Source organism: Zeus faber (genome assembly GCF_960531495.2).
Source record: "Zeus faber genome assembly, chromosome: 4".
Classification (NCBI taxonomy): Eukaryota; Metazoa; Chordata; class Actinopteri; order Zeiformes; family Zeidae; genus Zeus; species Zeus faber.
The window spans coordinates 6,893,280-6,910,757 of record NC_137191.1 but is presented as its reverse complement, the minus strand read 5'-3'; the positions used below and the strand labels follow the sequence as shown (position 1 = coordinate 6,910,757).

Genomic DNA, 17,478 nt, shown 5'->3' with positions numbered 1-17,478 from the left:
GTAGCTGTAAAATTTGGACTTTTTAAAAGCGCCCCGCTTTGCCAAACAAGTAGGCGGAGGCAGCTTTTTTATTTATTTATTTTTTTCTTCACGAGCGGCCGCAAGATGCTCAGACGCTTCCCGGTGGATTCTATGTAAAACAGGTGCCTGATGTTGGCAGGAAATCGATTGGTGTGAACGCGCACTCATAGGGCAACTGTTGAGTCCTGTTAAAACATTACCACACACTGGGCAGATGATGGAGCGTCTAGCTGTGTGTGTGTGTGTGTGTGTGTGTGTGTGTGTGTGTGTGTGTGTGTGTGTGTGTGTGTGCGCGCGTTCGTGTGTACAGGGGAGACAGCAGGGAAGGAGCTGCCAGCCTTTTTTGTAAAGTTTTTGCGAGGCGTAATGCCCCTCGGTGCCTGCTAATGGGCAGCTCCCAGTTAATGGAGATGAGTTCATCCCAAGATACTTTGACAGAAACCTTCTCCCCACCTCTCCGAGTGTCTGTCTTCATTTCTCACACACACACACACACACACACACACACACACACACACACACACACACACACACACACACTCACACAGACACACACACACACACTCACTCACACACACACACACACACACACACACACACACACACACACACACACACACACACACACACACACACAAAATCTGCTCCTGCTTCCTACAGTGTTCTATTTGGAACTCGGAGCTGACTAGGCAAACATCCACCAGCCTCCGTCAGCGCGGGTGATGGATGCATCTTCTTCTCCGCCGCACATCAGAGCAGCGGCGGTACCTCCGGAAGCGGGTGGATCTGGCTCTCCTCTCCCTAATCAGGCCGTAAAAACCCCTCATGTGCCTCGTACGGCCCCCATAGGCTGTTCCTATCACTGCTGTGTGCAGGCTCCCAGCTTGCAAACCCCACCCGTGTCTGCAACCGCATGCCGCGGGGGCAGAGTTCAACCGCGCCCTACCCGTGATGTTGCAGCGTCGTCGCGAAGTGTCCTCTTGAGTCTGTTGATGTTTTTTGGTCAATTTATTTCTTCACTTCTGCAGGCTCGTCCTCGTCTTCAACTGAAAGCCACTGGTCATGAGGGACCCGGCGGCAGGGTTTGTCAACGCCGGGTCCGGGGACCCCCATATCGCAAGATCATGTTGCCGTCTCCAAGTTGCTCGAACATATAGACGGTGTTGACTTAAACTGCAATAACCATTCCGTAACCTTTAGCAGCCACACAGATGTAGTTTGCTCAGAAATGTCTGTGGGGTGTTGAGTTTGGGTCGACTCAAACCAAGCGTGTTTTATTAGTGCATCATTTTTTTGGGGAGAGGGTTCAGCCAAATGCACTTTTTTTTCCATACACAGCACAGTAGTGTTGAGACAGCTACACAATGTCTCGGTTACGTTACATTATGTCATTCAGCGTTTGTCACTTTTGTCCAAAGAAAGTTATATTTTTCTTTGCCTGCTTTTGTAGATTTTTTTATTTTTTTTGGCAATGTTGAGTATAAAGAGGTTGATGGTCCTCGTTCCGCTCCTTCCCGCGCGGACAAATGCGGTTGGGGCGGCGGCTCCAGGTTCCTGGCTCGGAGGACGGATCAAATTATTTAGCTGTGTTGGCTGTGTGGGACCCCCTTGATGCTCCCGTTATTTTGACAGATAATACTGAGCGTCGCGGTCCTCGCAGTGTGGCGCGTCGGACCCATCAAAGCACCGGCGCCGCGGCTTAATATTTAATGAGCGCCGTGTAAATGCCGCGGTGTCACTTCCAATTTTACGCTCAACCCGGCCGCCCTGCACGCAAACTCGCGCCTCTGATCTGAGAACCAATATCTCCCAGGGCTGGCACCTTCAGGAAATTTTTGTCTACTCGTTTTGTTTTTGTCCATTCCGGATAAAGTCAAACTTTTACCGGCGTATTAATATATGTATTCAGTACCTATTGCAGACGGGCCATTTATTTGCATTGAATATTGGAACATAGAAAGGATTTTTCCTCAAATCCAACCGATGGAATTTCACCGAATTCACATTCTATTTACTGCGACAGTTCTAAAATTGCTCTAAAACCCCCCAGAAATTTGCCTGGAAAACATAATGGTTGTGGAATAAATGTGACAAAAAAAAAAAGTGCAATCTGCTCAAATAATTTGCGACGGGTTGATGTAATGATTGTGACGGCCCTAATCTAGCCGTTAACTCACATGTTCCAAATTGAATCTTAAAGGCTCAAACGACTCTGAACTGCTGTCGGTCCACGCGTGCACAGGAGCCAGAAAGCAGCGGGCAGCGCACGCGGTGCGTCTTCAGGACGCTGCGCTGACTTTGAGGCTTTCGAGGACGCGAGTGACTACACTACAGCTACTGTGCCCCGGCTTGAAATAGCCCCTGTGTTGTCTGCCAAGGCTGGACCCACAGCGCGGCTAGGGAACACACACACACACACTATTTCATTTTCTGTGTGTGTGCGTGCGTGCGTGCGTGCGTGCGTGCGTGCGTGCGTGCGTGCGTGCGTGCGCGCGCCGTTAGGTGGCTGGGTTAGAACAGTCAGAGGAGGTAGGTTTAATTGAGACACTATTTCACCCGTGTTGGGGGCCGGGGTCAGTAAGTGCCAGACTGCACTGTAAGGCTTATGTTTGTCCCTCTTTGGCTCATGTTCTTGTGTGTCTACCTGTTGGCATGTTGGTTTGACCCAGGCGCCACTCCCTGCGCCGCCACGCCGAGGGTGGTAGGGGCCTCGGTGTGTTTACTGGATGTGGATGCAGGGAGGCCCCTGGACCCCGGTGCCGTGGGGCCGGTAAAGCTCCTCGGCCGAGCGCTTCCCCGCGTCGTCTCTTCCTCTGCTCGTCATTTAACTTGGCGCCGCCTGGTCGGGGCGTCTTTTTGGGTTGTCGGTATCTTGGATTGGTGTAGATCAGGCCCGTTGAACTGGCGGCCCCGGGGCCAAACCTGGCCTGCGCATCGGTGTAGATTGGCCCTTTGAATAAGATAGAAGATGAAAATTGGACCATAGGTTCAAAACTAAACACCTCCATGCCTCCAAAGGTTTTTTCGCCCCACCCATTGGGACTCTCAACCGCATCGGAATTTCACTTTCTTATCACTATGATTTTTAAACAATTCCGGGCTGTTAAGCATGTGTTATTTGGCTGGTAAACAGGACCAAGTGAGGAAAAACAATATTGTTCATAAGGCAAAATGTTTCTTGAGGGATAACTGATCGCTGAAAATGATGTAAAACAATAATAAACATGACGGCTATGAAAAGGCAGTGCGTGTAGCGAAGTCATATGGGAGAGTTATATCCGAAAACAATTTGACTTTATTGGGGCTAGTTTTTCCAAAATCCTTCAGTGTGTGTGCGTGAAAGCCTCAAATCCCAAAGGCAATTTTCACAACAGCAAGTGTGGACATCTGAAAGCAGCGACTTGTGCAATCGCGGAGACTCATGAGGGTCTAATTAGTGGATAATGTCGGCGCTGCGGCCTCCGCCCACCAACCGCCACAGCGGCGAGCTGAACGCCATCCATGTTTGTTTTGGGGTAAAAAAAAAAATAAAATATCGCGAGATATTTTTTCCTCTCGCTGGAAGATTCATTCTGGCCAGTGCTGGAGTACCACCAGTACGACGTCCGTCTGTTCTCCATCTTGAGATTCGTGCTCCTCAAAGACAGAAGAGACTGAAAATCAGCAAATGTCAGTCGTTACGTGTGCGACGCCCCATCTTTTTATCATAAAGAAAAAAAAATCACGTAATGCGGCCCCGGCTTTAAGCCAGGGGCCGTAATGTCAGCGTAGTCGTGGAGAAAGAATTCGCTTTTTCTTTTTTTTTTTTCTCTTCTTTTTCTGTTTCCATTTCGGCCTTCCTGGCTCATGTTCCAGCCTTCACAGCTCTCGCGCCCTCTCCCCGGTCCCCGAAATAGCCGCGATGTGTGGCGAGGGGAGCTTTGACATCATCCTACATGGAGAAACATTCTTCTGCGACCGAAAGCGACGCCCACTCCGATCCACCCAATTATCAATATTCCCTTCCCCCGCCCCCGCCCCCCTTTCTCTAACAGCCACCACGGCTGTGATTGCCAAATGAGTCAGAGGTCGTAAACCGCAAATGTTCCATTGGAGCTCTCCAGCGGCTGGTGCCGTGAGAGCCGGTCGCACTGGGCAGCCGCTGCCACGTGTAGCCGCGCGCGTCCCCCCCCCACCCCCACCACCACCACCACCACCACCACCACCACCTCTGACGCCTCTTTTCGCCCCTTTTACGGCCGTCGCTCTCCGGCAGCGTTTCAGTCGCAGGCCCCGGCGGCTCGCGAACGGGCGACGACGGCCCTTTTATTTTTACAGTGTAGTACGGTGGGGAGGGGCCGCGTCGGGTCTCGGGCGCCTTCCAAACCTTGCCCGACTCCCTCCGCATCCGAACGACGACGACGCCGGCCGGACGTCGGAATGCGATCGATGCGGCCGCTTTTCCTCCAGTTGTTATTCAGGCGAGTGCCGGGGCTGGGGTGTTTTCCCGCACTCCGCTCGGCGTGTCGGACGCAGAGCGGCGTCGACGGGGGCGCCATCTCCCCGTGACCTGCCCCGTCAGAGTCGAGTCGGGGCAAAGCAAGCGCCGCCTTAACCGGGGGCAACACTAACGGTGATGTCATCGGAAAAACATTTCTTTCTTCTGACCCACGGGGGAAAATGTCTTCAGGCTTGAGCAACCCAGCAGAGATTTCAGAGCGGCGGGGGGGGGGGGGGGGGGGGGCAGTCTGCCTGATCCAACGCGTTGCTTAAGGGCGCTTCAGCCGGCCTGAAGGTTGTTAGTCATGGGATTAAACCGTACTCCACCACCAGTCCGACCACGCTCCCTGCCGCCCGGTGCGGTGGAGACACCGTTTATTCGGTGGAATTAAACCCGATCGATCACTTCCTGTCGGATTGAGGATGTGATCAAGGGTCCTCCCATGGAGCCAAGACAGCAGCAGTACAAATAGTAGCACAACATAACGGACATCATGGTGCGTCAGCGGCCTGCTTGTCCAGTGGTGGGCAAGCAGGGTGGAGAAAGGAAGAAGCTGTCAAAAGGTCTTTAAAACAGTCGAGGGTCAAGCGCACGGTGGCCATGCGACCGTTTTTTTTTTTGTTTTTTTTTCAGTGCCTTTTCTTTCCTCTCTCGCTGGCGTCCCGCTCTCTCGTCCTGCACTCGGTTCTGGTTCAGACTCGACAGACCCCATTTCCTTGGAGGTAAAAAGCCCCATCCCCCGGCTGCTCCACCTCAGATCCGCCGGTGTTATCACCCACTAAATTGAAGGCAATGATCTATGCTGAAGCAGCCGCCCCAGCCCCTGCGTGTCTGCGGTGAATCGTGCCGTAGTTAAAGGCTGGAGAAACACGGTGACGCCGTTTATGTTGTCGGGGGCGTGCGTCTTCTGGCGGTGTCAGCGAGCTTTGAATCCAAGCAAAACACGCTCACTCGCTCTCTCTCTTGCTCTCTCCCTCTCTCACCATCTCTCTCTCTCTCTCTCTCTCTCTCTCTCTCTCTCTTGCTCTCTTTCTCTCTCTCTCAATCTCTCTCTCTCTCTCTCTCTCTCTCTCTCTCTCTCTGCTGCTGCTGTGACATGACTTACTGCAAATAAAGGAATCTTAAAAGTCTCTCTCTCTCGCTCTCTCTCTCTCTCTTGCTCTCTCCCGCTCTCTCTCTAATCTTTTACCTTCTAATGCGCTGTTGTACAGCACTTTGAGTTGCATTTGTTGTTGGAAAGGTGCTATATAAATAAATTTTTACTTACTTACTCTCTCTCTCTCTCTCTCTCTCTCTCTCGCTCTCAATGTTAAAATAAGGATGCTTTAAAAATCAAAAAAAAAATCTCACTCTCGCTTTCTCTCTCTCTCTCTCTCTCTCTCTCTCTCTCTCTCTCTCTCTCTCTCTGCTGTTGTGACATGACTTACTGCAAATAAAGGAATCTTAAAAGCCTCTCTTTCTATCTCTCCCCCTCTCTCCATCTCTCCCTCCTCCAGGTTGGTGGTTTGTGAGCACGGTGGAGGAGCAGGGTTGGGTGCCGGCCACGTACCTGGACTCCCAGAATGGAACCAGAGACGATTTGGATCTGGGGACCTCCAGGACCGGAGAAGGTTCGTGCGCATCTAAGGGGTTTCGTCAAACGCACCCACATTTACAGAACCGAAGAAACCCAGTAACGTTATCGCCGGCCGCGTGACTCACCACTGCCAAAAAAAAAAAAAAAAAAAATGTCTGGTATGAGCGGGGCCTCCGATTTCATCAGACGCCGGAGATGTTGCGCTGGCCCGGTCTGCGCTCTTCTCACATGCTGAGACGCTGAACAGTGAAACCCTAAAAGCCAGAAAGCCAGGCGGGGAGGCTCGTTTTCGTCACGACCTCTTCCGTCTGGTCTGCGTTAGTTTGACTGGTCTGCGTTAGTTTGACTGGTCTGCCTTGGTTTGACTGGTCTGCGTTAGTTTGACTGGTCTGCGTTGGTTTGACTGGTCTGCGTTAGTTTGACTGGTCTGCGATGATTTGGATGCGGCGCTTCACGGCAGCGCCGTGAGCCCCGCTCCCTCTCAACGGACCGAGGGGATTGATGTATTGTTCAAAAGCAAACACACACCACCGTCTCAGCTTCACTGAGTGTAAACTCCTGCCAAAAAACGAACGTTTTAACGCACACACACACACACACACACACACACACACACACACACACACACACACGTTATGCACAGTGTTTTACATTCTGCCATGGAAACAGACGTGGCGTAATGGTTGAGTGTGTAGGGGAAACGCCGCTGGGCTATCTAGTTAAAATCCACTATTTCTCATGAGATCACGCCTATGGCACTGTGTCATGTCACACACACACACACACGCACATACACACACACACAGAATGCCATACTGCTGGTAGTTCTCGTGCAGCTCCAGTAACCCCCATCTTCTGGCTTTTCCTAATCCTCCGCGAGCATTCCCGCCGACGCTCAGACAGGGAGACACAAACTTGGGTGGTGTCTCGCAGCCCCCGCAGGTGAACTAACGGGCTGCTGCGACGCTCTGCCCGATTCAATTCCATTGTTATGTTGATGGGGACGCGCTCGCTTTCCGCCTGCCAGATATATGCTCATTACCGGCAGCCTCGTTTTCCTCTTCCATCACTCGTGTGCGAGTCCGCACACCAAAATGTGAGCAGTGCGCACGCACGCAAGCACCTGCGCACGCACGCACACACACACACACAGCCCGCGTACACACACTTTCGCCTTTACCCCATTCCCCTGTCAGAATCTCCCATTTTTTCCCATAAAGCTCAGTGTCTTGGTGTTTGCAGACATCATGGCACGCCGTCTCTGATCTCCACCACCCTCCGCCACCCTCCACCACCCCTCCCACTCCCCTGCCGTCTCCAGCCTCTCATTACCTTCCGCGCGCTGTGTAACCTAATTCCAGCGACAGCCCAACTCGCTCGACAGGAACTGACGGATGCGGGGCCGGCCCTCCGAAAATTACCCTGAAATAACATTTCCCTTCTTGCCGTATGCTAAACTGATATTTCAATTAGGAGGTCAACGGTAGTGGGGCGGCGGAGGGCTTGGAGAGGCGGGGGGTGGGGGGGGGGGGTGGCGGTGGTGGGACGGGCCGAGTGGCAGGGAGCGATGCCAAGCGGAACCAAGGAAGGGAGGGAGGGCGGCGATACTGGAAGACGAGGGAGAAGGATGTCTCCCATTACTGTCCCTGTGCTTTACGTAGCTTCGGAGATTGAATTAAGAGAGGACAATGACATCGCAAGGCAGGAAATGGTAAACATAACCACATGCAAGGGCCCATTTATCAGCCACGCCACGGGGGAGGGGGGAGGGGAGGGGGAGACGACACGACACGACGCACAAGGAGTTCCAGACCACTGAGTCAGACCACTCTGTGACTCGGTTAGGAAAAGCTTCTCCTGAGGTAAAGGAGGAGGCGCTGTCTTCATACCGACGTGGAAACACAGGGGCACGGAGCCTTTTCGGAGTCGGCCTGAATCAGGGTTCCCACGTCACACGTTTTTTTTTTTTTTTTTTTAATCCGTCTCCTTATTGCTTTTGACAGCCGTGTGTGAAGGAGCGAAGGAGATGGGAAACACTGTATTATTTTTTGATGAGAAGCAATATGAGCTCGGAGACTCGCTGCCGGTCGGGGGATCCGTCTCGTCTCCCCTCGTCATCCTATAAATGACTTATCACGCTGCTGAAGCTTTGATTTAACCCAACAGCCATCTTATTCAGCCAGTTATATTGACTTTAATTGTAACGTCAAATGTCCCGCCCAAGTATTTACAATACCAGAATAATTAACATGTTATTATTTGCTGCCTGTCCGTGGAATATTTTGCGCCTTATTACTAACAAAGGCGGTACTTCCTTTGTTCAGTTTGCTAATTCATGCTTTTTTACCTCCCCTCCCCCTCCCTCCCTTTATGTTGACCCTCATCCTCATCAGTTACTAAAAGACGCAAGGCCCACCTGAAGAGGCTGGACCGCCGCTGGACTCTGGGGGGCATAGTCAACCGACAGCAGAGCAGAGGTGAACACGGGCAACGAAAAAAAACCCCAAACACACAACTGCAGCAGACACACACACACACACACACACACGCGCGCATGCACACACACACAAACACACACACAGACATACAAACCTACACACAGACACACACACACACACACACACACACACACACACACACACACACACACATACTCGTACACACACATACTCATATACACACACACACACACACACACAGACATACATACATATACACAGACACACACACACACACACACACACACACACACACACACACACACACACACACACACACACCAAGTTCTCCATATCACCCTTTCATGCTCATACACCACACACCTGCCTCATGGTAAATAAGTTAATTCACATCCATGATGAGTGTCCTTCCCCCGTCACGACGACAAGGGTTAAAATTCCACCACACCCGCTGAGTCGCTGCAGGATTTCATGGAGTTGGGATGTGGTTGTCGCGACCAGAAATACTTTTGCGGCGGCTTTTCTCAAAACTTGCGATGCAATTTGTTAACTTTAATGTGTTTTTTTTCTGCAGTAAAATCGAGGGAATTGCAAGTAAAGAAATATGAATAAAAAAATTCTTTAAACTACTGCCAATGGAAAGTCACGTCCTACTGTATGTGAATACATCACAGGAACAACTGTAAATATTTTAGTGCTCATCTCTTTTTTATGTTTTTAAACATGAAAAAAACATGGTCGCAGATGACCAATAAAGGACTGTGGTTTGCATGGGTTCCAGCAACATGTCTATGAAATGCAGCCGCTGACGTAGCCTCTGTCTTCTCTGTCAACCGGAGCCAAGTTTAAGCCTTGTTTAATTATTTACTTGCTCTATTTGGTCATGTAAAAGCTGCGTCAATTTTTGCCAAACCGAAAGCTCTCGCTTGAAATGACATGAATTGTTTGGAATGAAGATAGCAGCTACGTGGAAGGGCCGCCTAATGCCGAGCAACTTAAATAGTCATCTCTCTGCATTCAGACGGTGTTGTGTGTTATTACTCGACGCTTCCCACTTCACGCAGGCTTTAATCGCGCCTGAAAGTACATGCGCCACAAAAGGATATTGCACCAGAGGGGTTGTCGCTCCAGTTCCCCATTGTTTTAGAATCTGTTCGATTTTAATGAGTCACACATTTTGGAAGCAAGTCTTTGGGAAACGCTAAAACAGAGGATGTGAAAGCGTTCTCGCACACTGAGATTAGCAGGAGGGAAACTGTTGTTTTTTTTTTCTCGTTTTTTGGAGGCACGGAAGCGGCGCCTAAGTCTAAAAAAAACGTCGGAGCCGCGTCCCCGCCACCGCCACCGCCACCGCCACCCCCGCCTCCCCCGCCTCCGCCCGGGAGGCGGGTCGTCGCTTTCTTCTCCTGATTTCCAGTCGTCAAGTCGCCCGTCTAGAGCCCGCCTTACCCGGAGCTTCCAACAGATGCTCTCGGAAACCCCGGCGCAGCCCGTCTGAAGCCTGCCCTCCTTTCCCGTCGTCGTAATGAAACCGGACTCGGGCGGCCTGACGCGGAGGAGCGGCGGCATGAATGAGTGATCAATCAGAGGAGGCTTCCCGGACGGGGCGTGTGCTTTCTACCGCGTCCGTGACTCAGGACGCGCGTTTGCAAAGTCAACAATCCGACCCCTGTTTGTTTTGTAATCCCCGTTTCACAAGTTGACTAAGAAGCCGTGTTTATTTCCAGGGAAAAAAAAAACTAACAAAAAAAAAAAAAACAGTCTCTCCGGGGGATTAGCTGCAAGGGAGGGGGCTTCATGCATACTGTACTGTGGGTCCATATTTTATTGAAATCCTGTTATCCCTCCGTGGGACGCCGGGTTGCTCTGAGAAGCGTCTGGGAGCTCAGTGCGAAGCGAGGGGACGTCCAGAGTCCGCTTTTCAGAGATGATCATCAACCTCCCACTCGGGGGAAGCGCACTATTGGCTCCGAGTCCGTCGGTAATGTGACGCCCGGACTGGAGCTGGGGCACGCAAACCCCCGTCGCCTGCCCGCCCGCGGCGCGAGCCAATGTACTACCACGGGCTTAGCGAGTGTTTGCTCGACCCACGCCGGGCGAGGCTGGAGTGATGGAGTCCGTGTTCTCCTGCTCTGATATCACCCGGCGCTGGTTTATTTCTATTTCACACTCCGAACTTGCGCCCTGCGCCTTGCACGCTGGCGTTGCCTTTATATATTGTTTTGTCGTGTTTTTTTGTCTCTGCGTATTGAACGCACGTAGCCATAGTCAGATCGGTGCCTGGTTCTCCAGAAGCGTGCCTGGCGCGGACGCCGGATGTCTTCTAAGGCTTAAAGTAACTCGTCCTTACGATCGATGAGTATATGCTGCGGGAACCGTCTGGTTGTTGTCAAGGTCGACTTAATTGAAAGCGCAATGCGAAATGTCACTCGGGATGGTTTTGGATGAAATATAAATGAACGCATGAGGAGAACCCGTATCCCGATCGTCTACGGGTCTGCGCCGAGGTGTTTCTGCCGAGAGACAGGAGTTCAATTAGCGAGCTGCTGTGAGCGGCCTATCGGTGTCAGGTTCCCCCCCCCCCCAGCTCCTCCGCCCCGGATGATTTATTCCCCCGGGGCTGCGCTCGGTGGCTGAGACATTTTATCGACGGGGGGGGAAAAAGAATAAAAAGAGTCGCGTCGCACACGGGTCGGGGAGGGCTTCAGAAAGCAGAAAGGAGAGCGGTTTCTGCCGGCGGACCTTCTTTCTGGACGAGCTGCGTACGAGTTAACTGCTTCTCGAGCCGTGGTCCCCTTCTCTTTCCACCGCCAAAGATAATCCCGCCGTGAAGGCCGCCGCCGCTCGCGGCCGCCGGGACCCGTGGTACGGAAACGTTGTTTTTCCCAGTTATTACTCGCGTCTCCGTCCAGCAGCCTCTCCTCCCGTAGCCGCGTCGATGAAGGCAAACCCGGTTCACGCGTTGCCGTCACGAGCCCGATTTCGCTCTTTCCACCTCCGCCGTTGTCCCCCCCCCCCGTCTGGCGCGCCTTGCGATAAGATGTTGTGCGTTCCCCCGTCAGATGGCCGCGGCCGCCCGGCGGGGTGGGGTGTCCCCGGGTTCCCGCAGCCTTTTGAGAAGCGGTTTGAGGAGGAGAGCGAAAAAAAAGAAAGAAAGAAAGAAAAAGGGGGGCCGTTTAGAATTCGTGTCATTCACCGTATAGACGGTAGAAAACAGGCCCGCGATCCCCCGCGCCTGTCGCGCCGGATGCGCAGTATTGACTTTTAACTCAATGAGCGACGCCTCATTAAGTAAAGAGCTGTCCAGCCGTGAACCCCCCGCCCCCCCCGGGAGCACATGGCGGCAGACGCGGCGTCCATGCCGCCCCGCGAGTGTATGCGGACGCATAAACCCCGCATAATCCGCCGGGCCAGGTCACCGGAGGCCTGACCCCTCCGGAGGGTGTCGATCGTCTCCTGACTGGGAGATGAGCTCATGTGTTCGTGGCAGGGCGGAGACATACATTCTGAGGCTTGACAGATGACTCTCTCCCGCCCTGTTGTTCTGGAGCCCGTCCTCCCGGAGGGAGCGCTCGTTTTACAGCAGGTTCCTGATCCGATTAGTACTTGTTGCCGGTGGCCACCCAGTCACCCCTCTCCGCCGTCTCCTCGGCGTGACTGGCGTGGTAAAATGCAGAGATTTTTGGTTCTGTGGTTCTTCTTCTTCAGGTTTCCCTCTTTTGGTTCATTGTCTTTCGCAATGCCTTCTGGGGGTCCGGGGTGCTGCCGGTCAGCCCGGTCACCCGCCCACGTCCTCGGCCTCGTGCAAATTTTGGGTTGGGTTCAGGAGGACCCGGACCGTGGAAAAGAAATGGGAAGTCAAGAGAGTTCATAAGAAGTTGCTGGAGCCAGACGTTCCGCGTTTTTTGACCTTAGCAGCCCTGGAACGACAGGCGGGAGAGGCGTGGGAGTCCCCGCGCTCTCATCTTACCCTGAATAATGAAATCAAACACATGCGTCAGTACACACACACACACACACACACACACACACACACACCCACATGCAGACACGCCTCTTCTCCTGATTCATCTTTCTTATGTCCCGCCCACCCCTGGTCACATCATTTCCTCATCCAGCTCAACTCAACCCAGTGTCTCTGCAGCCGTTCACATCCGGCGTTTAACAGTGATCTCTCTTCCCAAAAATCCACAGACCTCTCCTCCGTGTTTTGGTTTTGCCGTCGTTTTGCTCGGAAACATGGAGCAGTAGTTCCGCTGTGGTTATTCTCGAGGTGCTCTGGAGCTGCAGTCTGTGAATCGTGTGCGTCTGAAAGCCAAAGACGGAGCGCGGCCCGGTGGAATTTGACTTTCATTTTTGAATGTGAATTAGATGCCGTACGGACGCATCTTGTACAGACCCTGATACGTCCTCCCATTACACCGTTGATTTGGCCAATCCCGACGGTCTGGTAGAACCACAGTCCAACAATCACCTGGTCCTGTTGATTCCTCGAGAATTTTTTGGCCTCCTTATGGAGCAGCAACAACGATTTAAAAAGATGGTGGCAGCGTGCACCAGAATAATAATTAGCAGATTGTTCCGTGTGATGTGTCCCATTGTGTTGTGGCTCCGTCATTAGCGACGCAGCGCTCCGCGACTGAGACCGCCGGCGAGGCCGTTTCCCCTCCTTGTTTGTCTTGCAGCGCCTTTGAGAAAAGCGCCGCCGCCGCCTCAACAGAGCCGAGGTCGGCCTCGGACGACCCCGGCGGAGGTTTTTCCGCGAGGGAGGACGGGTGATAAAGGTGTCGGACGTGGCCGTACAGGTCGCCTTCCCGTTACTCTAAACACTGCTCCGACGGTGGAGCGTCGTGACAGAAGGTGGTGACGGAGCGTGGTGACGGAGCGTGGTGATGGAGCGTGGTGACGGAGCGGCGAGCTGCTTTACTCTAAACACTGCTCTGACGGCGGAGGGTCGTGACGGAGCGTCGTGATGGAGCGTGGTGAGGGAGCGGCGAGCTGCTTTACTCTAAACACTGCTCCGACGGCGGAGCGTGGTGACGGAGCATGGTGACAGAGCGGCGAGCTGCTTTACTTGAAACACTGCTCTGACGGCGGAGCGTCGTGACGGGGCGTGATGACGGAGCGTGGTGACGGAGCGGCGAGCTGCTTTAGTCGAAACACTGCTCTGACGGCGGAGCGTGGTGACGGAGCGGCGAGCTGCTTTACTCGAAACACTGCTCTGACGGCGGAGCGTGGTGACGGAGCGGCGAGCTGCTTTACTCGAAACACTGCTCTGACGGCGGAGCGTGGTGACGGAGCGGCGAGCTGCTTTACTCGAAACACTGCTCTGACGGCGGAGCGTGGTGACGGAGCGGCGAGCTGCTTTACTCGTCTTGGAATCTGTTGTTTTGTGTTGTCTGGACGACGACGTTCCCCCTTTCCCCTCTCACATCCGATCCCTCTCCAGCGGGCGGCCTTCTCCTTCCTCATTCCGAATCCACCCAGTTTGCACCGTCCGCCCCCCCCCGGGTTGGGGGAGAGAGAGATAGAGGTGGAGGGTTTCCAGGGTTGTTGGCTTTACCATCCATCCTGGATGTTCCATCCTGGTTAGGATGTGGGAAGAGCTGCAGCCCAGACGACAGAGGGCGCTGTTTGTTATTACTTTGTTGGACGGAGGGATGGGTGGTGGTGGTGGAGGGGGTTGGGGTTGGGGTTGGGGGGGGGGGGGTTAGAGTTGTGTAAGCGTGCTGTGTTTATGTTGGTACAGCAAAAGCACTTTAAGTAGGTCACACTCACTGCACTTTCCATCCTCATAAGGCCTCCTGGAAAGATTTGAAGCCTTCAAAGTAGATTTAGTGATACTTCCTGAAGCATGAACACGCTGACGGTCACGCTGAACCCTTTCTTCCCCCTCTTTCTTTCATACCCCCCCCCACCCCCACCCTCTTTGTCCTCTCCCCCCTTGCAGAAGAGAAATACGTGACAATACAGCCTTACACCAGCCAAGGGAAGGACGAGGTCAGCTTCGAGAAAGGGGTCACCGTGGAGGTCATCCAGAAGAACCTGGAGGGCTGGTGGTACATCAGGTGAGTTCCACCCGCGATCCGTCGGGCGGTGCTGTTCTGAGGGGGGGCCTCCGCATGACGGGAGCTCCACCCTTTGTTCGCGGCCCGAGGAGGGCACCGGGTGGTGGAGACGGTGAACCATCTGCTCCACAAACCCGGCAGCCCCGTCGGACTCGTCCTCTCCGGCACTCGGCCCAACAGCGGCTTTGCTGTTGGGATCGCGACGCGCTTTTCGAGTCGCGTTCTAAAGTTCAAGGGCGGGGTGCGTTTGCTCTCCGTTGACCTGCTGCTGACTTGGCGTGGAGGATCAATGCGGAAATAGAATTGTGATCGAACGGGCCACCTCGAGGGTAGCACCACCCCCCCCCTAACCCTAACCCTAACAATAACCCTAACCCTAACCCTAACCCCCACCCCAGTTGGGTGCCGGCGCTTCCGCGATCGGGGAAAAAACTAAAAACGAATGGCTCGGCCGGCCCGAAGCGGTGTCGGGCGATCCGGTGCAAGGCTCTCAGGGTAGCCATGCGGACTTCCTCCCCTTCCTCCCTGTGAGGCCACGGATTATTAGCTCAATAAAACTCTGTGGTGTCCGTCCAAAGTTGAACGTTTGTTTGTTTTCCCCCCACGTCCACAATCGGAGTGAAAGGCTCCTCAGAGAGATGAGTCCATCATCACTGTTCACAGTTGTGATCCAGGCCTCGCTCCAGCTCTCCTCTAAGTAATGGTGTTGGGGAGAAACCATTAACATATGGCGTCCTCCAATCTGCAATGCATGGTGTGTGTGTGTGTGTGTGTGTGTGTGTGAGCGTGCGCGTGCGTTTTGAGAGTGCACTAATTTGCACACATGTGTGTTGTTTACCCAGTGTGTATTTCCTGCCAGTTGTTAGTTTCCTGGGGGTATGTGCTGCTGATGATTATCACATGCTGTCCAGCTGCATCTTTCATACACACACACACACACACACACACACACACACACACACACACACAGGCGCACAACCAGAATGAACAAACGCTGCTGGGGTGGTTAGTTTAGCAGTAGTTCTGGGGTGATTTTTGCATCGCGGGAACCAGTGCTGTGTACAGGCACAGCACTGGTTCCAGCGGTCTGATGAGCTCCCTAGCAGGTCCTTTTTTAAGAGGCGCTGCGCCATAAATCCCCCTCCAGATGCACGTCTGAGTCACGCCGCACTCAGTCGGCCATTTTCAACGCGCAGTCGAGTCTGGTCACGGTCCGTCTCGGGATGAGAGGACTCCTCGTGCGGTCGGTGTTTGTTCGGAAATGGAGGAGCAGAAAACAATCGCCTCCCCGCTGGAAACGGCCCACCTGCAGGCGGGTGGCTCCGTTTCAATCTGGAACCCCATTTTGCCTTTCAGATATCACACGACTGTGACTCATTTCACATCGTAATGGACTGGGAAGCGTGTGTTTGCTTATATTGTGCAGTCTCTACCCGTACTTCATTCATATTTAAATAGTGTAATATGTTCATTTTTGTTCCTGTATAGAGAGGGAGAAACTATTGGTTATGCAAATCAGAGTGAGTCTCTATGTGAAAGCTTTGCGAGGACGTTCCGGGGGGGGGGGCATGTAATTAGGGTTATCAGATGGACACACTCCAGACTCACCATTACTCCTAAGCTCAGAACGGCGCATGCGGTTCCAGCGCACATGGATGAGGCGGCTATACTCCGGCTTTTTACGTCTTTGAATTAATCTCGGGGGGGGGGGAAACCCAGCAGGACTCGGCGGCTTCAAATGGAGACGCTTTGGCTCGAGTTTTCAGTCAAGCTTTTAGTTTGAAAACAGCCCACTCAGAGCGGAGTCGGGGAAAATAGAATGGTTTGATTACTGACGGCAGCCGCGGAAAACATAGAATAAGAACAAGAGGGCGTGTCCCTCCTCCCTTTACTCCCATTACCGCCAAAAAACACATTTCAACCGTTTTCCTAGAACTGTGAGTTAACAAACGCTACTCCCTTCAGTTTGGCGGTGGAAAAAGAGGATATAATGGGGCATCGTCATGGCGATCGCTCTTTTTGAAAAACGGCAAATGAAGTTGACGCTCATCCGCAGGTACTTGGGGAAGGAGGGCTGGGCCCCCGCCTCCTACTTGAAGAAGATGAAAGAGGACTTCTCGCCCCGCAAGAAGACCCTGACGGGCCCCGTGGAGATCATCGGCAACATCATGGAGATCAGCAACCTGCTGCAGAAGAAGTCCGTCAGCGAGAAGGACATCCAGACGGACGGGGAGAGCGCCGCCGCCGCCGCCGAGCGCCACATCTCCAAGAGCGAGATCAGCCTCCCCATGCCCTGCAGCGCCGAGCTCAACGCCGAGACCGGGCGTCGGCTGAGCGCCACCTCGGGCTACGGCTCCAACAGCCCGTGCCTGGGGGTGACGGCCGGCGCCGCCCTCAACGACGGCAAAGGGAGGGCGGAGCCGGGGTCGCCCGCCGTGGCCCGGGTGGCGCCGCACAGAGTGGAAATCGGTGAGTCGGACCGGGGAGAAAAAACACGCGCGCGGGGGGGGGGTGTTTGTGTTGAGAGGGGGAAGCTCCGCCTCTGGGTGAGATATTAAAGTTTGTCCATTCATGTTCCCTGTCCGTAGGCTTTGATGCCATAGGTAAGCCGTCAAGTCGGTTGTGTGCTGCGTCGGAATGGAGAAATATTCACTTCTTTCACTAATTTGGGTGGAGATCTTATTATGGGTGACGTCTTTTCTGACATTGTGGGTGTGGTTGTTGATCTGACCTAATAAACTGATAACTGACTGTACTCACCATTTTTCTTGTTTTACTAACATTGCATCCCGGGATCAGACACGTTGCCTCATCATTTCACCTGATGGGTAAACACAGACGTTCCACGTGTTAAGATGGTGTCGCTTCTTTTCC

General features: G+C 53.3%; 1 protein-coding gene across 1 annotated transcript in view; it reads left to right on the top strand.

The window, feature by feature from the left end:
* sh3pxd2aa (SH3 and PX domains 2Aa) overlaps positions 1–17,478 on the top strand; it is a gene marked incomplete at its 5' end in the record, with an annotated part of 99,584 nt that overhangs the window by 78,319 nt on the left and 3,787 nt on the right. Inside the window, 5 exons of the mRNA XM_079999852.1 lie at positions 5,998–6,111; positions 8,471–8,554; positions 14,487–14,604; positions 16,661–17,073; positions 17,193–17,207. Of these exons, the coding sequence (XP_079855978.1) occupies positions 5,998–6,111; positions 8,471–8,554; positions 14,487–14,604; positions 16,661–17,073; positions 17,193–17,207 (744 nt within the window). The remainder of the gene's footprint in view (positions 1–5,997; positions 6,112–8,470; positions 8,555–14,486; positions 14,605–16,660; positions 17,074–17,192; positions 17,208–17,478) is intronic.